The sequence below is a fragment of the Podarcis raffonei genome, chromosome Z, assembly GCF_027172205.1.
Source record: "Podarcis raffonei isolate rPodRaf1 chromosome Z, rPodRaf1.pri, whole genome shotgun sequence".
Taxonomy (NCBI): domain Eukaryota; kingdom Metazoa; phylum Chordata; class Lepidosauria; order Squamata; family Lacertidae; genus Podarcis; species Podarcis raffonei.
In genome coordinates, this window is record NC_070621.1 from 40,324,437 (window position 1) to 40,348,228 (window position 23,792).

At 42.5% G+C, this 23,792-nt stretch overlaps 2 protein-coding genes and 1 long non-coding RNA gene across 4 annotated transcripts in view; 1 reads left to right on the forward strand and 2 right to left on the reverse strand.

Annotated features, from left to right (window-relative positions):
- Nucleotides 1-6,414, reverse strand: part of LOC128406874 (uncharacterized) — a 107,064-nt gene extending 100,650 nt beyond the window's left edge. Inside the window, exon 1 of the long non-coding RNA XR_008328646.1 lies at nucleotides 6,360-6,414. This is a non-coding gene — a long non-coding RNA (uncharacterized LOC128406874). The remainder of the gene's footprint in view (nucleotides 1-6,359) is intronic.
- C1GALT1C1 (C1GALT1 specific chaperone 1) lies at nucleotides 1,477-8,767 on the forward strand. Of its 2 annotated transcripts, XM_053374668.1 has the most exons (3): nucleotides 1,477-1,596; nucleotides 4,749-4,829; nucleotides 7,282-8,767. In XM_053374668.1, exon 3 carries the CDS (start codon nucleotides 7,298-7,300, stop codon nucleotides 8,246-8,248), a length of 951 nt encoding a protein of 316 aa, XP_053230643.1. In that variant the 5' UTR covers nucleotides 1,477-1,596; nucleotides 4,749-4,829; nucleotides 7,282-7,297; the 3' UTR covers nucleotides 8,249-8,767. The 2 variants fall into 2 exon arrangements, with proteins under 2 accessions (XP_053230643.1, XP_053230645.1); XM_053374670.1 differs by lacking the exon at nucleotides 4,749-4,829 and having other exon boundaries at nucleotides 1,500-1,596.
- A 1,442-nt stretch (nucleotides 8,768-10,209) lies between these two features.
- MCTS1 (MCTS1 re-initiation and release factor) lies at nucleotides 10,210-17,496 on the reverse strand. The gene is made up of 6 exons (XM_053374671.1): nucleotides 17,324-17,496; nucleotides 16,788-16,940; nucleotides 16,442-16,539; nucleotides 14,445-14,578; nucleotides 13,773-13,840; nucleotides 10,210-10,412 (listed from the first exon to the last, which is right to left on the reverse strand). Exons 1-6 carry the CDS (start codon nucleotides 17,332-17,334, stop codon nucleotides 10,331-10,333), a joined length of 546 nt encoding a protein of 181 aa, XP_053230646.1. The 5' UTR covers nucleotides 17,335-17,496; the 3' UTR covers nucleotides 10,210-10,330.
- Nucleotides 17,497-23,792: the final 6,296 nt, after the last annotated feature.

The window sequence follows — 23,792 nt, forward strand, 5'->3', positions numbered from 1 at the left end:
GTGGCCCATCAATAGATCAGAATCCACCTGCAACCCCTAATACAGTGGTACCTTGGGTTAAGTACTTAATTCGTTCCGGAGGTCCGTTCTTAACCTGAAACTGTTCTTAACCTGAAGAACCCCTTTAGCTAATGGGGCCTCCTGCTGCGCCGCCGGAGCACAATTTCTGTTCTCATCCTGAAGCAAAGTTCTTAACCTGAGGTACTATTTCTGGGTTAGTGGAGTCTGTAACCTGAAGCGTATGTAACCTGAAGCGTATGTAACCCAAGGTACCACTGTATACGGGGCAGGGAATGGAGATGCCTGGGGCAGATGACTGCATTTGTATTAGGAGCATTATCATGGCCATCGCCTGGCATCTGAAGCTGGCTGCTAGCCAGGCAGAGCAATATCTGAGAGGCGAGTTGACTTCTATGCTATCCATTGCAGGGAGGCAAACTGGCAAGCGAAGAATGAGGTCCAGGGGCAACAGATTTCACAGTAGACTCAATCTCTGAGCAGGCAAAGGAGCAGTTCCTTTTCAAAGGCAAGGCCCTCTGCACATGTTCATCAACTCCTTACCCACCCTTAAAAATAAATAATAATGATTAATTCTGCTTTGTGGAAAGGAACTCTGCACGTACTCAAGAGATACCCAAACTCAAGTGAATTTCTACATATCGGGAAGGAAATCTGCACGTCCTACAGATATGCAGGCTTGGGTGAATTTCTACATGGCTGGTAGGGAACTCTTCACATGCTCAAAGATGCTCTGACCCAAGTGAATCTGTACTTGGTGGAAGTGAACTGTGCACATGCTCAGGCATATGCAGCCCTGTACGAAGCAGTTTTATTTAAATGCAGCATGTTTATTTCCCCTCCCTTCTGTCGAGTCGATTTAAAGACGCCACGCCTCCCAGGATTATTGCTTCTGAACTGTTTCCGTGGCAACACCGGTGGTGAATGAGGGAGAGGCAGCTGAAGCGTCACAGCCTGGAAAAAGAAGACGTATGCGCAAGTGAACTGGAACGAGGGAAGGAAGACTCGCGGAGTTAGACCGTTCCCAAAGGGGTCATAGATTTAATGCCACTGGAGCAACACTTCCGGTTTCCCAATGCAAATTAATACTGTAGAGGAGATAAATACTGTAGTGGAGAGTTTCTTAAGATTTGGACCTGGGTTCATATTATCCCTCACTAGGCGACCACTTTCTCATGCAAAACGCAGGAGGGGAAAGTTTCCACCTGGAAACTGGAATGAGAATGTCCAAGATGAAATAAGACTTATTTCATATTATTATTAAATAATAATGTTATTAGATTATTATTTTAATATTATTTTTTAAAGCGCTCGAATGAGTACCGGAAATGATAAGCGTGCACAGAGAGCTCTTTTCTTTCTACCTCTAAGAGGCTAGTTGCGTCACGCTTTCTCCTCCCAAGCCCTCCCTCCAGAAACGAGTCCGCGTGGGGGGCGTGGCCAAGGCGGAGCTGCGGGTTCCACCATAGAGAGGAAGCGGAATCGGATCCGGTTTTTCTTCCTAGAGCGGGAGGGGGGAAAGTGGAGGTCGGTGGTGGCTTCTCTTGGCCCAGCTCCTGCTATTGCCAACCTACCTAGGTGAGTCTTATGAGGTCAGGAGGGGGGGGGCCCTTCCCCTTCCCCTTCCCTGATGCAAGGACACTTTTAAGCATTTGTTAATTATCATGGCATTCGCATCCCATCCTTCCTCCTCCCTCCCTTCTCTGTTTTATCTCCACAACAGCCCTGCGAGGTAGGCTAGGTTAGGTTAGGTTGAGGGATATGGTTGGCAGGCCTCGTGGCTGAATGGGTAGATCTTCATATTCTTTCTGTCCCTGTTTTCCTGCAAGGAGCTTGGGGTAATATAGCCGTTTCTTTCCTCTTTCCCCCCCAAACCTCCATTTTATGTTCACAACCACCCTTTAGGTTTAGGCTGAGAGAGACCATGGGTTTCATGGCTGAGTAGGAGATGGCTGGGTTTTTTTTAATTTTAAAAAAACCAAAACCCTAAACTGTTCTTCATCCTGACAAATTGCAGAGGGCTGTATACAATAATTGGCAGGCTGGAGAATAGTAATAATACAGTAATAAGAATGCAATGTCACATCCCCCCTGTAGAAAAAAACGAGAGGCTACAATTTATTATAGCACTGCAAAGCAGGCAACAGTCAGTTTGAAATGCCTAAGCAAACAATAATCATGTGAGCAGGTGGCAAAAAGATTGTGGTGATTATTCAAGTTGAACTTCCTTATAAAGGCAGGGCACCACCACAAAAAAAGTCTAAAACACAAGTATTCTGCCTCTCTCCCCCCACCCCGGCCACCACCACCATTCCTCGTTTTGATGCTCTGTCTGCTGTACCACATTGTCTTTTTCTCACCCCCAACCCTTATTTCAGTGGCCTCCTTGAAAGCTTTGTGCATTTGTGCATCCGTTTAATGAGCTGAACAAAGGAAACTGTCTTATACAAAGTCGCACCGCTGGTCCATCTAGGCAAATATTCTCTACACTGGCAGGCAGCGGCTGTCCAGAGTTCAAGACAAGAAGTCTCCCAGCCCTACCTAGAGATGGTATTGGGGATTGAACCTGGGACCTTATGCATGCAAAGCAGATGCTCTCCCACTGAGTCACAGCCTTTCTAGGACTATACCATACACATTCAGACTTATTATTGAGGCACAGATGCTGCACTAAGACCAGATCCCAGCACAGGGCTGGATGATGCAAACTGCCTAAGTAGGAGAGAGGGAGCAGGGAAGGGGGCGGATCGTCTCTATCTTTGTGGCCTTGATTTTACCCCCCAAAAAGGAGTATATTCACACACATCTGCTTTTGAAACTTTCAAGGCTGCCTTAGGACACTGACAACAAGGGAGTGGCCTGTGAAATGAGTGCCAAAATCAGCCTCTAAAGCAGCCTTCCCCCAAACTGATGCAGTCCAGATATTGCTGGACTCCAGCTCCCATCAGTCCCAGGCACCATGGACTATGGTCAGGGATAAATGAAGTTGTAGTTCAAATCATCTGGATGGCACCAGGCTGAGGAAGGCTGTTCTAAGGCATCAAACCTATTTGTCTTGCTGCTGCATACCATGTGTCATGTTTTCCAAGGCCTTCAGTCATCCTTACAACAACTGGGCAAGAGATGTTAGTATAGGTATCCCCATATTACAGGGTGGCAATGAGGGGAGCCAAGAGAATAGTTGCTTGCCTAAGATCACCTTGTGAATCCTTAGCTGTTCAACCAACCAAGATCTGAACCAGCTAAGGCCTTCCTACTCACACTCTCACCCACTAGACTACAGTAGCTTTCTAATGCAGTGATAGGCACTGTGGACCTTTAGGTCTTGTTGAACTCCAATTGCCATCAGCTTCAGCTAGCATGGCCAGTGATCAAGGATGATGGGAGTTGTAGTTCAACAACATCTAGAAGACCACAGGTTCTATCCTCCTAACTGCAGTGTATTTACCTTTACCTTTAACTAAATATAGAGAAGGGAAAAGGTAGTTTATCTTTTCCCACTCCACCAGTTCGAGACCCAACAGTGTTGTGCTGATTTCAGCTGAAGACTGAATAATCTGTATAATCCTTCCTTAGGTCCTTTCCTGCCATATGCACAATATCTAATTTATCTTCAGTCTAGAGGAATAGTCATCCCCTAGTGCAAATTTCTATCTCACTGTGTCCAGAAATAAAGAACATTATTGTACAGTGGCGTTTTGCTGCTACAACAGCATAGTTAAAGGATAACTAGGTGATATTCAAACAAAAAGTGTGGGCATCTGCTATTGGTATGTTAGCTTCACAGCAGCTATGCTCTGCATTTTTTTGTCCCTCAGAATGTACAATGCTAAGGTGAAAATTATTTAAAAGACTTTCATAACCAGATAAACCTAGAAATTAAGTTGATTTATTTGGAGCTGGAGTATCTTTTCTCATAGATCATAGAATTGTAGATCTGGACGCAAGAATGCCTTTGTCTTGCAAAACAAAAAAAATTTTTCCTTCCAGTAGCACCTTAAAGACCAACTAAGTTAGTTCTTGGTATGAGCTTTCGTGTGCATGCACACTTCTTCAGATGTATCTGAAGAAGTGTGCATGCACACGAAAGCTCATACCAAGAACTAACTTAGTTGGTCTTTAAGGTGCTACTGGAAGGAAAAAATTTTTTTGTTTTGACTATGGCAGACCAACACTGCTACCTTTCTGTAACTTTGTCTTGCAAGGTAGCAATGCTGTTCAGAACATTATATAGTTCTGCCCATATATGCTGGCCAAAGAAAAGAATGTTGACCTCTGTTCCATGTTCAACTGTTTCTAGATTAGGCATGTTGGAACTACACCTTTGTTCCTGCTTTGCTTTTCTCCACTCTGCTAGCTGCTGGTGGAATTTTCTGCTGGCGTGTCAATTAAGTTCTATCAGTGAATATGTCATACCAGCACTGTTGCTCCAGATCTGCCAAATTCTGCCACTTCCTAAAGCCCCTCAGGCAGGGTAACTGCAGCATAGGGTTGTGTCCTTCGTTTGCTAACAGTTTTCTGTCACTATATTTCTCTCCTGTAAACTCCTAAACAGTAGGTGAGAGATATGTATGCCAGAGAATGATCATTGTCTTAAAACATTGACGTATAAATCCCAAATGAAAACAGAATATATACTTTGGCCTGCCTGGCTGTTTTGTGGTGGGAGCTTTCAGATTTTATACAGCGCATAAAATTAACATGCCACACTTCTTTTCTTCTTTTTTTAGTGCTATTGATTTTTTTTTTCCTTTTGGAAAACCCACCTACTGACCAGACCACTGTGTGACATCAGAACAAATATCCTTCAGGTTTGTGGAAATAGGTTTACTGAGTGATATTCAACTACTTCATAATCAAGGTGGACCTACTGAAACAATGGTTTTGAGTTCAGTTAACGCCACTGATTTCAGTGGGTGTGGTCTGAGTATGATTGACATTGAATAACACCCCATACTTGTAGGGGCATACCTAGGGGTTGGCCAGGTTGGGCTCTGCCAAGGGGGAGCCAAAATCATGCCTTTCAGCTCTGGTTCTGAGTGGCTAGGAGGCTGCCCACTCATCTGTGTACTCCTCCACTGCTCTGGATAGCCAGGCAAGGCATGCAGGCTGCTCTGGGCACCTCCATGGAGGAATTTGGTTGCTGGTGTGGGCCAGCAGAGCTGGGGAGGGGGAAGAAAGACAGGAAGAGCAGGCAAGAGTTGCAGGAGGAAGAAAAAGGAAGGAAGGAGACAGAAGGGAAAGCTGCGTACGGAGAGAAGCAGGCAGGCAGATGGACAGATGGAGGAGACACAGTAGGGGGAGCAGAGCAGATCCAACCCTGATGGCCACAGAGGAAGTCACTGGCAGAGAGTGGAAGATGACGAAAAGCAAACTTTTTGAGTTTCTGATCCATGGTGTCGCCTGGCTCAAAGGAACTGATACACCTCCTTCTCCGGTGTCGGGTGGTTGGCGATACAGCTGCTTGCCAAGTGCACAAGTGAGCTCTGCCCACTTGATACAAGTCCTCTTTCCCCACCACCACCAGCGTTGGTAGAGTTTGTGGAATTTGTTAGAGTGGTGGCTGCTTAGAAGCTTATCAGGGTTGCTCTCTGAGAAGACTAGTAATGGAAAGCAGGCATTCCCTGAATGACACATTGCCTACCATAATCAGTATTTCCCCTGCTGCATAGCTGCAGGAGAGTGTTTGGTATGTTCAGTTCCATGTTTGCAGGTGACGGGTCTGCAGGATCTACCTTGCATTTTACTAGACCTTTGGAGACCACTAACCAGAACCGTACCCCACCCCCGGAGGCATGTGGAGCCAGATCCAACATAGTGGCTCAGGAGGCAAGGCCAGTTATCTGCTGCACCCTATGTGCAGCACATATATATGGTGACCTAATCTCCCTAAGGTGAAGAAGGGTATTTAAATATAATTAAAGAACAGTTCAAGGATATGAGAGAAAAGCTACTATAGCTGCAATAGTGCAGCTGGTTCCTATAGTAAGCCCCACTGAACTGTTTGAAACTTAATTCCAATTAAACATAGGATTGCACTGCAAGTAGCTGTTAGACTATTGCTGGTATAATGACCACTTTTTCCAATTAAGAGGTTGTTATCTTTTATCACAGTTTAGCCAGTCCCAGAATGTCTTTGTCAACAAGCCAGCATGAAAGGCTCTCTCTTTCCTCATCCTCCCTTTCACAGAGATATTAGGATTTTATGTAGCTATGTCATTCTCAGAGTATGCCAATTGAAATAAATCAACTTGACTTATTTTAGTCCATTGATTTGTGTGGCTCTACCCTGAGTATGACTTCAGTTGCATATAACCACTAGACTCCTGCACAGGAAATACCATCCTACTTTATGCTGTGTTATGAGTGTTTGTTCCTTATCACCAGTGGGGAAAAATATCATGCTAAACCTCCTCTTCATTTAAGCACTTGAAAGCAACAGCTGCCTTTCTAAGATAATGACACTGAAGCTAGAACATTTACAAGATTCTATTAGATTCCCTCAAGTCTTTTTCTGGTAGACCAGGGGTAGTCAACGTTTTTTACACCTACTGCCCACTAATGCATCTTTCTTCGTGGTAATATTTCCTTACCGCCCACCAGTGCTCGATGGAAGGAGGATTCAGCTTGTGCCGTAGAATCCCCACTGCCCACCTAGAATCCTGAAACACCCACTAGTGGGTGGTAGGGACCAGGTTGACAACCCAAGGTAGACAGTTTGTTTATTGAGCCTAGTGTTGTCTCCTCTGACTGGCAACAGCTCTTCATCATCTCAGGAGGCCACTGTCCCACCACCTGCTACCTAACTGGAGATGCTGGCTAGTATTCAGTTTAACACTAAGTAACCATCCCATCATTTACACTTGCACAATGATACTTCAACGCACACCAATCCCCACCATGCTGTGGGTGGGTTCTCCTAACACTCCAGAATAGATTTGGGGAGGATGCAGGGGAGAAAGAGGGGGCGGAGTCCTGTTGCAAGTGTTAAATCCTTGCACTGATGGGGATGGTTACTTAATGCTGCATTGGATACAAGCCACTGGAACTTGAACTCAAGCCATTGTGCACACATGGAAAGCATGTGCTGCGCTCATTGAGCTATGGTTCCTTGGGAGAAAGTCCTGCCATACTCAATGCAATTTACTCCTTAGTGTGTTGAGGATTGCAGCCGTAGTTGGTTACAAATTCAGATGCGGTATTTGTTTGTATATATGTTTGGCAAAAAGCATGTGTTTCTTCCCCACCTACCCACCCACCCAGATCTCTCTTAGGAAACATGATATCCGAAAGTGGCTCATTTGTGAAGGGCATGATGCTTGGAGGGATTTTCTGCGTCTTGGTCACTCTTCTAGGACACATTAAGATGGGCCACAGCACTACGTCTCACGAGCACCGCCATCTCCAGGCTCCCAAAAAGGAGGACGTTTTAAACCTCTCGGAGGACGAGCGCCTGGAATTGAGCCAGAGCATCCGTGTGTATTGCATCATCCTTGTCAAACCAAAGGATCTTGGGCACTGGGCAGCTGTTAAAGATACATGGAGCAAACACTGTGACAAGGCAGAATTCTACAGTTCCGAGAAGGTCAAAGTCTTTGACTCCATCGTGCTAAACACAGATGACATGTGGTCAATGATGAGAAAAGCATACAAATTTGCCTATGAAAACTACAAAGATGACTTCAACTGGTTCTTCCTGGCCCACCCTACCACATTCGCCGTTATTGAAAACCTAAAATATTTCTTGCTGAAACAAGACTCGTCCCAGCCATTCTACACGGGCAGAACGGAGACATCTGGAGACTTGCAGTATGTGAACGGTGATGGAGGAATCGTCTTAAGCATAGAGTCACTAAGGCGCCTTTACAAAGTTTTTGAGGATCCAGACAAGTGTCCTGAACAAGGGGGCATGATTTGGAAGCTCTCCGAGGATAAGCAGCTAGCTGTCTGCTTGAAGTACACTGGGGTACATGCTGAGAATGCAGAAGACTCTGAAAAGAAGGACATCTTCAACACCAAGTCAGTTGGTTCTCTCATTAAAGAGGCCATGTCAATTCACCCAGATGAGGTGGTGGAAGGCTGTTGTTCAGATATGGCTATCACCTTCAGCGGATTAGCTCCTAATCACATGCACGTTATGATGTATGGAGTTTACAGACTCAGAGCATATGGGCATAGCTTTAACGATGCCTTGGTTTTCTTGCCTCCCCCAGGCTCTGATAACGATTAAGACTTGTTCCTCAGGAGATTGTATGTGAAGGGTGTAAAATGTGTAGTCTTAATGTATAGGATCCTTCAGCAAACAGCATGTACATAAGCTGATCCAAATTTTGTATTTGAAGGTAATGATGTAACTACATGTTTTGCACAAACTGGTTTTATAATCTTTACAAGTGGGGGAAAGGGATAGGGGCTTAAAAACAACAACTCTCTCTTCTAGAATTTGAGTTGTTGCCTTCTGAAAAATTGTTCAAGGTTTCCTTGTCAACAAAAATCTCTAGTGGGTATATGAATATTTAAAATGAAAAATCATCCTCAGTCTACTGTAAATTAAATCTATTTTTTGCAGTTTTGGGGTTTGTGTGTCTTCCATCCTTTCACAGTGGCAGCTTTTCATGCTTGAAGGGGATGGAAAAATACAAATAATGCCTTCAAAACAGCCTTCAGTTATTTCCTTTTGACTTGGTGGGATGGGAGATGCACTCAACCTTATTGTTTGTTTTTAAATAAAACATTTCTGTTCTTGTCATTCATGTAAAAATGTGGTTAAGTACGTACTCCATTAGGCACCCCGAGGCTACTACTCCCCATCCATACGCCAGTTCTTACTGCTAGACCCCATTCAGAGTATATGCAGCAATGCAGATAGATGCACTGAGGGGGCAGTGGGTAATGAAAACCTAACCTAGGGGAAACCTCAAGTGTAGGAGTCAAATTTGGTCCTCTAGCCTAAGGACTCTTCACAGGCCACAACTCACTTGATCCATCATTTGAGTATTCTTGCGTGAGTGCGATGCATCCCTGGAACTGTAAGAACTTACTTGCCTGGATGGAGGTGGGAGGGTCAACATTTCTGCCTTGTAACCTAGTGAATAGCAGCCATCTATTGCTCTGCCCACTTTTACTTCTGGCCTCACAGGTTGCTGATAAAAGGAATGAAGTTCATGGGCTTTAAAAGTTTATCCACTGCAGTTTCATGTTTCCAAGGACTGCTGCATGCCTAGTAGACTGTTCTTTTTCCTTTTAAGCAACAGGCTTAGAGTATCCAGAGCTCCAGTTCCACTAGTGCAAGAGACTTCTGCTTGTGGATCAGAATTTCCCCCTCCTTTCCTCCCCCCCTGCAGGACTGGGGACCCTCTGGAGCAGATTTTTGGGGCACATAGGGAAAGGAGAGACAGAAGGCCCATTGCATGCACAGAGTTCTGATCATGGAGCACTGGATGCAACTTGCAGGTACTATCATTGTTTCTGAAGCTTTTCAGTTTCCAAATAAATTAGGCCTCTGGAGTAACTGCTGCCTCATAAAAGTCACTCTGAAGTTGTGGGTGTATGTTTTTTTGTGGTTCGCAGCTTTTTAAAATTTTTATTTTCATTGTTTATAAACTGCTTTCACCCTAAATGGTTGCAATAATAAATAAAAATACTGATTTGTGTTTTTAAAAGAATATGGCAAGTTCAAGTTCAATAAGCAGGTGTAGTACAAATTACTTAAAATGCCTGCTGAAATAGAAAGGATTCTGGCAAGCAGCTGAAATTCAACAGGGAGGGAACCTGTCTAATCTCAGGCAGGAGGGAGTTGGGCAAAATCAGAATCACACCGCGGAATGTATGGATCCTGGTGGATAAGCCACTAACGGAGGCCCCCTCAAGTATCTGAATGACAGGGCAGGGATATAAGGAATCAGCCAGTTCTTCAGGTAACCAGGCTTTGCAAATTAATAGAAGAACCTTGAACTTGCCTCAACAAAATAAGGGCAAGCTTTTAAGCATCAGGGTTATATTCAGATATTGTGGGCTGCACATTACCAACTCATTTTGTACATGCTCTGGTTATTTGCAGTAGTCATTTATTACACTAGCTATTACTGAAGCACATAAAAACTTGGTTTGACAATTTCATGGATGTAGGCACCACAGTTCATGAGAGTTAAAACGCCAAAGGACAGGTGTAAAGAAAACCATCTCAGCTGATGATATTTCAGCATTCACTTGATTTATTTAGCATCACCACAAAGTTTACATTTAATCATACATTTTGAAAGAAGAATTAAAAACAGGCCAAGATGAAAGGCAATGGATTCTTCCTGCTGCTTCACTTATACGTCTTCATATGCCAGAGACCATCATTTAAATAGTGGATATTCTCAATGCCAATTCCTTTGTTGACCTTCTCACTGCAGAGGAAAGGAGGGGAAGAGAACAGCAAACATTGATTTCCAGATCTCCAGGATAGGTATTTAGAATGTAAACCAACAGGACTAGCCTTCACACCAACTTGTTAAATTAAGACAAATACTTCTTCCATTGACCCTTAACAACAACTCTCAAAACTATGAGCATTTTATTTTGGGGGGAAATGGCTACATTGGGAACTTTTTATAAACACATACACACCTTGGGTGTCTTTTACACTTTTAAAGCATAAGAACTGTGAATCATCCTCCCTCCTTCCAGCATATTAATCCTGTCTCAGCAGAAAACTTGCTCTTTTTATTATTTATAATTTTGAGTGCATTTTTTTCTTGTTCAAACATTCATAATAGTTTATAGGGAAGGATAGTTGATGAGAGGGAAGCAGGGGAGTTAATTTGATCACCATCATACATCAAATTACATACTGTATTTATGTAAATCTAATGCGCCATTGCAGGTGGCGCTGTGGGTAAAAGCCTCAGCGCCTAGGGCTTGCCGATCGAAAGGTCGGCGGTTCGAATCCCCGCGGCGGGGTGCGCTCCCGTCGTTCGGTCCCAGCGCCTGCCAACCTAGCAGTTCGAAAGCACCCCCGGGTGCAAGTAGATAAATAGGGACCGCTTACAAGCGGGAAGGTAAACGGCGTTTCCGTGTGCGGCTCTGGCTCGCCAGAGCAGCGATGTCACGCTGGCCACGTGACCCGGAAGTGTCTCCGGACAGCGCTGGCCCCCGGCCTCTTGAGTGAGATGGGCGCACAACCCTAGAGTCTGGCAAGACTGGCCCGTACGGGCAGGGGTACCTTTACCTTTACCTTTTAATGCGCCATTGAATCTAATGCGCACCCTAATTTTCGTGGTGTATTTGGCCAAAAAATTACATTTGAGTTAATACAGTAATTTAAAACTGTTGTATACTAAAACAGATTACTTGGTCCATCTTGCCAACGCTGTGTTATACCGAACTACATCATACTTGGAGTAGACCCTTCAAAATTTGTGGACATGACTAACCTAAGGCCAATAGGTATACTATAACGTAGCTAGCTAAAGCACAGTGAATGACATGGCTCTTAGGCAAAGATTTTCTTCCAGCACTATTTCAGATCCTTTTAACAAGATCCTGGGCCCTTCTGCATAAGAAGCTTAACCACTAAGCTACAGCCCCTCTTATTAAATAATATGGAGTACTGCCACCACTTATTAACAGATGCAATTGGAAGAAGATTTGGATGAACATCTACTGCTGGTCTGGAAGGCAATTCGTTTTGCAAATCACCTGGGCAAGGAACTCCAGTTACTGATCTGTGCAAAACCAGCATGGTGTGCTGGTTACTGCCAATATTAGGTCCTGGGAGGCCCAGGTTGAAAGCCCCACCAGCCATAAAGTTCAGTGACACTGCCATCTCTCAGCCCAACAGGCATCATAAGGTGGGGAATGGAGGGGTGGGGAAGAGAACTATGTACATCACCTTGAGTTCATTGGAAGGGATATAAATGGCACAATCTCATGTAATAATAAAAGATTCCCCGAACTTTCTAGCCAGCCACAAAAGATCTATCCATCATCATATTTGTTCAAGGGCTCAGAGAATGCTAGCAGTAAAAGTGCAATAGAATGTTATTAAGGCATATACTTCAAAATCCTGGCTGAGGAAATTTATAGCTGAGGACATTTCATTTTTGTGGGAAATCTCAAAACTCATAGTTAAGCCCACATTCCATGTCTGGATCTTAGTTTTGAATATATGCATCTTTTATGAAACAGATTGCAAATATACATTTTGTCTAAGAGCTTCATTTCACTATTTAGTTGCCACTTAAAAGAAAAAAAGAGGAGAGGATGTACAGTTATAACCAATGAAAAGTGAATAATTTATGGGTTTTCCGAACAATTATGTAAATGGAGAAAAACCTAAAGTCTTTCTTTGTGGAGGAGAGCTTTCAACCTAGATCAGAAAATTTATTTACAGTACTCCTATTACTGATATGCAGTTGAATTACACCCATAAGGAACTACTGCTTTGTTTTGGAGATGCAGCAATATATAATAAAAGATTCCAATGAAACCTATAATTCTGCTAGACTTGGAAATCCATTCAATAATTGAATACAGGCAGGCCCCATTTGCATGGGGGTTACATTGTGTGGCACCACGCATGTCAGTGAAATCACGTATAACAAACCCATTGAAAAAGCCAGCAAATTCCCTGTTCTGCCCTGCCCTTTTAGTGATGTTTCAGTGATAGCTTTATGTTGTTTCTGGGTAACTTCCAGGTTTGGCATGATATGCGTGAAACAGTCACACACATATAGAACACGTGTAAACAGAGGGTTGCCTGTATGTCTCAGTTTTGGTTATGTTTGGTTTGGTTTTAAGTTGCTTTGTGTTGCCTCGGGCAAGATAAAGTGACAGCATTATCATTATCAGCATCATACTCATGTTAGTAATTTTTCTTTGTTAAAATCCAACTTCTATCAGATGAGACTTGTCTGAAATATGACACTAATGCATGCTTCTTTCCAATACTTTTGGAAATAGAAGAACAAATTTAAAGTGAAACGTTAGAGGTGATGGGAAGAGCCTTGTCATTCAGTAATGGAAAAGGACAATGCAAGTTTGTATTTAAGCATTCACCTGGTAGTCATATGTGACATTGACATAGAATTGCATGCAAGCAAGTGGGCTGGCAGAAAGAGAGAGAGAGAGAGAGAGAGAGAGAGAGAGAGAGAGAGAGAGCGAGAGAGAGAGAGCGCATTGCAATGCTCTTCTGCACCCAGAAGAGAACCAAGCAGGCTGCCCAAGGAGAGACATCTCCTCCTCTGCACCCAAATGCAGACATGGGAGTGGACATACAGGAACTTTTGGTGCCAGCTGTACCAAATTAGTACAAAAGGTAACTTCACAGCTTAGCAACTTTTGTGGGCTTATTTACAAGGCTGGGCCAACACCATCATGAATGATCATCAGACAATATTAGATATTCACAGAGATGTGAAAAACAATGAAAGACCTATTTGAAGGTAGATGCTGTGGATCGCATCAGCTCCTCAAGGGATCACCAACAGCCTGAGAGAATTTTATTCTACATTTTGGACCATTTGCTTTAGTATTTGAGAACTATAAGCCATCCTGGGTATCTTGGCAGAAAGTATATTTATTGTATTACCTACTGCTACTATTACTGCTACATTTCCATGTTACTGTGGCAGCTGGATGAGTTTGTGGGTCTGAGTCAAAATAAGTCTGAAGTTTTCCAAGCCCTTCATGTTGGCCTGAGCTACCCCACTCTAAAACAGGCAATGACAGTAAAGAGGTACATTATTTTTCTTAGAAAATTAACTCACATATCCTCTGCCGACATCTTCATGACTCCAACACACAGGGCATGTTGCTTTCCTTCGGCCATTATTGCCTATAATCACCAGCTAAGGAAAACATCTGATATGTAGTATGAAAAAAGACAACAAGAACAGCAGCAGAAAGACTAACAAGGGAAACACTATTTCAAAATGGTCACAAGAATAGCATGCTGAAGCAACTAACCTTTCCCTGTAACTATGGAACATTTAGGTTTATAGTATAGCTAGAGGCACTGAAAAATACAAGACTCTCAATCCCTAAAACCTCAACCCTTTCGCATCCAAGCAACCAATTATGTCCACCCAATTTATTTGTTTTATTTTTAATCACACTTTTCAGACATAAATATTGTCTCACAATGCAGCTCACATCAAACTAAGTAGCCAGCTAACAAACTAAGAAGACAAAGCATGCGAGGGAAAGGTAGAGGAAGGAGATCATCCAGTCCAGTCCCTGGACCCTCTACAATCATCCAATGGTTTGCTGTCCCCCAAGTTGTGTCAACATTTATGTGGAAAGATCACCACACTGAACTATAAAACCTAAACATTTAATGCAACTTTAAAAAAAAAACATAACCCTTTATGTTCAGTACAGCTTGCCCTGTCAGATGAAAAAGAAATATTGAGCAACACAGGGCAGCTATCCAAGGATACCACGATTGTATCAGCAGCTGATGGGTAAAGTTTAGCTCCTGGAGACGTCAGACCAGGGCACATGATATTTGCTCCGCTAAGTACAAATTTAATGGCTCCTTTATCAACTTGTTGATGTGGTAGAATGAATGGATCTGAGAAGGGGCAGGGGAAAATTAGAACAGATACAACACTGACTGTTATCTGAACATTTAATACAGTCGTCATTTAGATTATACAAACGTGTACTTTAAAGATATATGAAGTTGTATTGGAAGAAAAATGGTGTCACCAGCAAAATATTCCACCACTTCCATGTATTCTCTAAAAAGTGATCTTACACTTGGTATGTTCTAGGTATTTATAATCTTAATACATTGATGAAATTTAAATCCATTTATTCAAACATTTATTTCAATTAGGTATTTTAAAAGCAGCTTGCATGATCATTCATGTTAATTCTGTAAACAAATTACGAAATAAACTATGACACTGAGAAAAAGAAGCCATGAAACTGAAAAAAGCAGTCATAAAAAGCCTTCAGCAGAAAAGGAACAATTCATTCACAACTCCGCTGGCTACCAGTTAGTTTCCGTGCCCAATTCAAAGTGCTGGTTTTGGCCTATAAAGCAACATCTCAGGACCACAATACCTCAAGGATTGCCTCTTTCCATATGAACCAACCCAGACCCAGCAATCATAATCTTAGGCCCTTCTTTGTGTGCCTCCTCCACAAGAGGTCCGGAGGGTGGTAACCTGAGAATGGGCCTTTTTTGTGATGGCTCCCCGCTTGTGGAATGCTCTTCCCCAGAAGAATTGCCTGGTGCCTTTGTTACATAGCTTTAGGCTCCAGGCAACAACATTCCTCTTCAGCCAGGCCTCTGGCTAATTAAACAACCTATGGCCTTTTAAACTGTGGGGTATTATATTTGTTTGTTACTAAGTTATGTATTTTTGTGTTTCTATATTGTAAACCGCCTGGTGATCCTCAGATGAAGGCTGATATGGAAATGTAATAATATAATAGTAAGCACTGCAGATCCTCACTGTTCAAAACCAGCAATTAAAGCAGGCAATGACCATTTTGCATGGGGGTTACATTCCTGACCCCCACAAATGTCAGTGGAGTGAGCATAAGCCCTCTCCGCCCACCCCCTTTTCTGGCCATTTCCAGGTTGTGGCAATCGCACACATATTGAACAGGTAGTAATTCTCTCTTTTTATCCACCTCCATGTTCCTTTACACTATGGGTAGGCAAACTAAGGCCTGGGGGCCGGATCCGGCCCAATCACCTTCGAAATCCAGCCCGCGGACAGTCTGGGAATCAGCATGTTTTTACATGAGCAGAATGTGTCCTTTTATTTAAAATGCATCTCTGAGTTATTTGTGGGACCTGCATGGTGTTTTTACATGAGTAGAATGTGTGCTTTTATTTAAAATGCATCTCTGGGTTATCTGTGGGGCATAGGAATTCTTTCATTTCCCCCCCAAAATATAGTCTGGCCCCCCACAAGGTCTGAGGGACAGTGGACCGGCCCCCTGCTGAAAAAGTTTGCTGACCCTTGCTTCACACGGTCTAACTGTAGTAGCTAACCTTCTATTCCCCTCAACTTAGTGGATGCACTGGAGGAAGATAACTGAACCAAAAAGGCAAGCCTCATAAACGGCAAAGTGTAAGTTGGAGGCAAGCAAAAGGGAAGTATAAATATGTAATGCAATGGGCAGGAAGCTGTTGCACACTAAACAAAATAAAGGACATAAGCAGAAGAGCACATCAGTGCTATATGAATATACCCATAATGCACAATACAGCAACTGAAAACACTGGAGAATGTACAACTTAATACAGATACAAAGCAATGAGCCAGTAGGCTTTTCACTTCTCACTTGTAGTTATGAAGCCACCTATTTACACATATCAGAGTGCAGAAAAAAATTGCATGCTTTAATAGTTATGACAACCCCACTGCTGCACTCTTTCAACTGCAACCCAACATGTCTTCTCCAACACACTTACATTTATGAAGTAATCTGAGCGTGGGATAAAATGGTCCTTCCCTTTGCCTGAAGAACAACAATTCTCCATTTACTGTGAGGATTTCTATATGTTCATGACTGGAAGATACAAAGTTTATGAGAAATTTCACAATTCTGAGCAATAAGGAAGTGAATATTTCAGACTGTGCATGCCTACATTATTTCATATATTCCTCAAAACCAAATGGTTTAACTTTCAATATTTACATCCACTCATCTAAATAAAAACCATGACAGAGCAATATTCCAGGATTACTGGATATTATTACCGGCAAACATGAATAGACCAATATAACTTGGAAAACAGTGTGAAGAGAAATACTGACCAACGTACTATCTTCACAGGGTCTTTCTTTGGCATAATTTGGTTTAGCCATGGTTCGATCCCAGGAAACTGGTCTATCAGCTGGTTCTTAATGCCTTTAATAACAGACGTTTTTAGTTGGATGCAGTTGGACACATTCTCCTTTTCATCAAATCTGCCAAAGGGAACAAGATTTTCAGATGAGACTTCCCGATGCACACAGATACCACTCCGGGCAATAAAGAAACACAGTACATAAAACATTAAGTCACACCGAGGGTGCGAATGCAGAGTCTGTGGTTTTAAGCAACTTGAGTCCATTTGATTCTGGCAGGTCATACTCCTGAGTATGCTTTATTTAAGGTCATCAGCAGTAAAAATAAAAATAAAAAAGACATGAAATCCTAGGCATATTTTCTTTGAGGAGAAGGGTGAGGGAGGGGCTCGATTCTGAACTAGCATGCCCAGGATCCCTCTGTGAACAGCCAGAAAGCCCCAGGCTGTGAGGCCTTCGGGTGTCAAAATCCTGCCCACGTTTCCTGCCCGCCCCTTACTCACTTTTTGAACATCTTGGCGGGGTTCCCGGGAGAGCACTAAGAACCGAGGACCTGGAAGGCCAGCGACTGACAGCAGCAGCAGCTCCCACACAAGCCCTGTTCCCACCCTCGAGCCCTCGCAAGCACGAGGCCTCTCGTGGCTCTTCCTTTATCCCCCGCACCAGCCGCAAAGGAAACCCTCGCGGTTTTACTGCCCCCTAGCGTCGCGGAGGACTGCTTTTTCCGCGGGGCCCTTTTCCGAGAGAACACAGCAGCAACCGGAAAGCAAAATAAAAATGTAGAACTACAACTCCCAGAAACCCATGCGGTAGCTCACTTTTTTTGCCTTCCGGACTTTGGAGCTGCTGTTGCTATGGTGACCAATCAACCACAGTTTAGCGTGCCCTTTTGTTTTTTGTGGCTGGAGATGAAAGCTGCAGGTCTAACCCCACTTACCTGGAGAGTGCAGCCCCACTGAATTCAAGCAGGACTTACTTCTGAGTGGGCATTGTTCAGATTGCAACCTAAGCACCTCTCAAACACACCTATACATACTGTGTGTGTGTGTACATTCATTATATATTCATATATATAATTCACTGTACAGTATGTATAATTAAGTGCTTTTGAAAGGGTTTTTTAATTAAAAATAATAATAGAATCACACCCTTGCATCCTTGCTTTATGGTCATACCTTTATGGTCGTCCCACACAGGTTCAACATTTGATCAGAACTGTTGCTTCAACCAAATTATTATACTTATGCTAGTATTTTTGTCACTTGGTATTTCAAGTTACTTAGAAATGCTGATTTGCATTACCAAACTGATGCAGGCTAGAGTTTCAAACTGAATTGCCACCAAAATCAAAAGGGCCTCCCATATGATTGCTTCTTATTCTGTGAACCGCCCTGAGACTCCAGGTACAGTATAGGGCCTTGCAGGTATATAAATTCAATAAATAATAAATTATGTATATATTCATTAACCAGGCTGGAATCACCTCTTCCCACACAGCCTGACATCAAGTACCCCTTTCAAATATTATTTTACCAAGCTCCTAATAAAACAAGCAGGTCATGCTCCCGGGGTTGCAGCCTTGCAGCCTTCATACAGTATATGAAATAATACTGTGACAACAGATGGCGCTGTGGAGTCCCGTCTTTCCCTACCAGATTTCCCTGTATGAGTTTACAACACGTTGAACTGATCCAGCCCATTATGTCTGTGCTGTAAAAGAAATATACAGTGGTACCTCGGGTTAAGTATCGGGTTAAGTACTTAATTCATTCCGGAGGCCCGTTTTTAAACTGAAACTGTTCTTAACCTGAAGCACCACTTTAGCTAATGGGGCCTCCCGCTGCCACCGCGCCACCAGAGCACGATTTCTGTGCCCATCCTGAAGCAAAGTTCTTAACCTGAAGCACTATTTCTGGGTTAGCGGAGTCTATAACCTGAAGCGTATGTAATCCGAGGTACCACTGTATAACACTGGATAGTGGCAACACTCCCAAGGGAGGCTTGTCTGGCACCTTTATTACATATCTTTAGGCACCAGGTGAAAATATTCCTTTTCAACCAGGCTTTGGGCTGATTAACATTTTATACCTCTTTTTAACGTTTGTGTGAGGGGGTTGTTGTTTTGGTTTGTTTTTGTTGTAATTATGTATTTTGTGTTTTTATCTTGTATTTTTTAATGTTGTGAACTGCTCTGAGATCTATGGGTGAAAGGTGGTATACAAATAAACAAACAAACAAACATTTTTACAGTTGCATTGTACTGTTCCTACATGGAATTCAAGGTTCTATATATATGAGTGATGTACCATGCACAGGGACTGATCAGATTCAGATCTGGGCTATGTACACATTACCAGCTTAAAATGTAGCAAGGTTGTTTTCTCAATTTGGATTGAAGCTGTTTTAGGGGAAAATACATCGAAACACAGTATATCGTAAGAAACATCAGAATTGATACAGGATAGATTTCTGGAAAATAAATTGCTAGCAGGGTAGGAGTTTTGCTCCTCTAACCTGGGCATATTTCTTCCAATACCTGTGTTTGGGCGAATACAATGAATCTTACCTTCCCCAGTGGAGCATATCTATATTATCATTAGGACAGGTGACAAAGGCAGGAGTCTTATGGTTCAAAAACTTCCTGCCCCTTCCTTTCAGGTTGCCTTTTCCAGGCTGCAGTTCCCTTTCTCTAGAAAATACAGGGAATGGATATCTAACTTTTCATCAGAGGGTGATTATTTTGACAACCTTCTAATTCAAATAACAGCACTCTGTCAGCAAACATGTGTTAGAGACCAAAATTTATCTTATACATCAGGATCCTGAAAGCTTCAGTGCTGCCCCTCTGGTTACAATTAGGCAGGCATTTATGATGTAAACAATTTCCTAAATCCAAGGAAGTCCCAAAAATGGCTTGAATTCCTGCTTGAAGTTCATATTTTGTTTTCATTATTCTGCTGGATTTCTTCACTGGCCAGTTATGAAGGACAATCTGTCTGAAGGCCTCTTCCTAGAAGAATTCATCATCGGAATTTAGACTTTCCCTCTCATACCTTTCAGAGCATGTTTGTTTATCCATCGTTCGCTGCCTTTTCCTTCCTTCCTGTACAGCAAGAAATGTGGAGAACTGACCTGAAACCTCTCAAATTCCATCAAAAGACACCACATTGGGTCTTGAACAAATTAGATTACCGGTAGGTGGAGGGCCAATATAATTTCTTTGGAAGGTAGCAATTGAGTTGTCAGCATACTCATCCACTATCAGTAGCCTTGGATCTGAAGGGTTTAGATTAAGAATGGAAAAGAACTCATCTAAGCCCATCTCTTGATCATTCATATTGGTGCAAAAGCAGGTTTCTGAATTCAAGTTCCAATATTTATGGATGTCATTTAATTATTTAGTTACAGAATCTGAAAGGGACTTGGCAAAAGCAGACGTATCCCCATCTTGATGTACCTTCAAACCATCACTAACTTCAGTTTCTTTGCTGGTAGGTATTTTCTGCAGGGCTAGTCAGAATTCCTGTCTCCACTAACCCGACCAGTGTACCAATTACAGCACACAAAAGTTTTCCCCCCACATCTGTTTAGATAATAAACATTGTTCACATAAAAGTTCCCATGGTGAGGGAATTTTTTGTTGTGGCTGAGCCTACTAGGCAAAGATAGTGATTCTGCATTGTTCCCACAGTGAGGGAATTTCATTTTCTTTTGTGGCTGAGCCTACTATGCAAAGATAGTTATTCTGCATTGCTGAGGTTTCGTACTATGAAGAAAGCTGAGGTTGCCTATAGGCATATGTATCAGCTCCTAACAAGTCTAGATCAATTGACCACTTTGCTAAGATTTCATTAGAAGAACAAGTAGCAAAACCTCTAACTTGGGATAAGGCATATCCAGCTCAATTTCTTGCACACTTACCATGTAAAGGACCAGGGCTATCTATACAAGACATATTAACTATATCTTGCTACAGTGTTGAAGCAATGATTCTTCAACATCAACTTCGTTGGACTGGTCATGTTGTGCGGATTCCTGATTATCGTCTTCCAAAGCAACTTCTCTATTCCGAACTTTAAAATGGACAGTGCAATGCTGGTGGTCAACAAAAGAGATTTAAAGACTGTCTCAAGGCAAATATTTAAAAAAATGTAGTGTAAACACCAACAATTTGGAAACGCTTGCCAGTGAGCGCTCCAACTGGAGAACAGCCTTTACCAAAGGTGTCATGGGGTTTGAAGACACTCAAATACAGGATGCAAGGGAGAAACATGCTAAGAGGAAGGCACGCTTGGCAAATCCATGCTGTGATCCACTCCTGCCAGGAAACCAATGTCCCCACAGTGGAAGGACGTGTGGATCCAGTATTGGCATCCACAGTCACCTACGGACTCATTATTAAAAACCATGTTTATGGAAGACAATCTTACTCAGCTACGAGTGATCACCAAAGAAGAAGAAGAAGATCTTGCTACAATTTCTTTACAGTTATCTCCATCTCCCTTGCCCCTATTGCTGGGTTACAATTTCTGGACTAAATTTGGCAGTGAAGTTCTGGAGGATTTGTATAAAACACTGCGGGTCCGTGCTTATGTGGTAACCATCTTAAAACTACAGAGTATCTTTCGGGCAAGTTGGAGTGGGTAAGCATTCCTTATCAGCTAAATGCTGAGCCAAAGCAGCTGCACTCCCAGTGCTTGTCCGCCAATTAAAATATATGGCTTTCAAGCCCACGTAAAAGCAAAACAGATAATACAGATATGCTCCTTGTCTGTATGTTGCAATTAACACTGCTGAGCTAACTGACTTTAAAACTATTCAAAATAAAAACAAACCAAAACTAGGACAGTAGAGTTCCCATACTCTATACTTGTGGAAAACAAGACAACTTTCCTGCCCTACCCTCCTTCTCCTGGAGATTTTGCTGGACTCCATTTCACATGATTTTAACATGTGTCTACAAGCGCCACATTCTGAAATGTTATATATTTATAAGACAAAGTTGACAAACTTCTGAATTGCAAGAAGTCTTCTTCAAACAGAAGTGCTAAAAATCTGGCTACTATTGAGTTGCATGTATATTTAAGATAGCTATGCTATGTCTCTGAGGTCACATACAGCTTGGAAGGTCCCGTGTTGGAAGGTCCCCCTGGCATCTTTAGATAAGTCATATTAGGAAAGCCTAGAGAGCTGCTACCACTCAGGGTAGACCATGGGTGCTGGTGAACTACAACTTCCATAATTCCTGATCACTGAACATGCTGGTTGGGACTGATGGGAGTTGTAGTCCAAACGTCATCCAGAGCATGGAACCTTTGTTCCTCCTGATGTTGTTGAACTACAACTGCTATCAGCTCAAGGGGCCAATGATTTAACTCAGTTTAATACAGCTTCCAATGTACTCATGAAGAGAGCAAATGACATGATTTCCAAGTCCCAAAGTGAGATATATGGCAAAACACTGCAGAGCAGAATGCCTTTGATTCAGAGTTCCATTCAGACAATCATAACTTTTTCCAATATACTCTTATATTTCCTCCTCACACTCCCAAGTCAATCAATATTTCACCACCACAGAACATGCTCTAACCTCATTTTACTATTCTGGAGTGCTCCTTCAGGTTATTTCTTTTATACTTGTGTAAACTCTATGGTTTTTCTAAGCTTACTAATACCTCACAAGTGTGTTTGTCTGGGAGCAGTGCCATTCTGGTGTGCGAAGGTCCACATTGTAGAATGCTGTTATTAATATACAATGTAGCATACTGTGAGTTCATTGTGCTCTACAGCAACAAACAGCCAGCTTTCCTGCCCTAGTGGAATCATAGAATTGTAGGATTGGTTGACTCCAAGGGTCATCTAGTTGCCTTCTGTAGTAAACAAGAGTGAAATGATAATCATGCTTCCTTTTTTAAAATTCCTCATTAACTTTATTTCTCGGCATATATGCTGTTGTAAACAAAATCTGCCCTTTTTCCCTTACGGAGAAAGTGGGTTCCCTACCGGTAGGAGAAAATAACAGAGGCCAACCAGAAAATATTGAGAAGCAAAGCAGGAAAGAGAAGGAACCCAGAACAAATGTGTGCCAGCCCTTATACAGTGGTACCTTGGGTTAAGAACTTAATTCATTCTGGAGGTCCATTATTAACCTGAAACTGTTCTTAACCTGAGGTACCACTTTAGCTAATGGGGCCTCCCGCTGCCGCCGTCGCGCGATTTCTGTTCTTATCCTGAAGCAAAGTTCTTAACCCAAGGTACTATTTCTGGGTTAGCAGAGTCTGTAACCTGAAGCGTATGTAACCCGAGGTACCACTGTATAGACTTTTGAAATTGCCCACCCTCAAACTCAAGACCACCCCCAGAAACATCATACATACATCACAGAAGGGGTGTAGCCCAAGACCACCACCCCAATACATCATACATAAATCACAGAAAAAGGTGGTCTCCAGCAAAATCCTGTCTGGCAAAAAACCCATCAATGGTCACTGATTGGATCACACGGGCAGCCTGGCCATTCTTTTGTAATGATAAATACTTAATTCCTGAGCCAGGTCACAGGCTCACCCTATTCACACCTTAAATGTGCCCTTAAGGCTGGATTTGTGAGCACAGAGACAATGAGGAGTTTTTTTTTCATTTCCTCCCTCCTTGCAGAGAAACATTTGGTCAGTTTGGGAGAGTCAAAATGGTTTCAGGACTATCTTCCTGTACTGTTTTGGACATGTGGTTTATATATTTATGTACGTGTTTGCCTTGTACATTTAATTTACATATTTGAGACCTTAAATTCTTGTAACAATGCACAGGTATGATCCACTGTGAAATGATTCCTTGCTCCACAAACTAAACATAACATTAAATATATTTTACCTAAATGTCCCCACTGTGGGAATTAAGACTCTACAGAATTATGTGGAAAAGAGCCCGGTTGTTTGACCCTTTAATTAGTTCTATTTTTACTCCTATAAA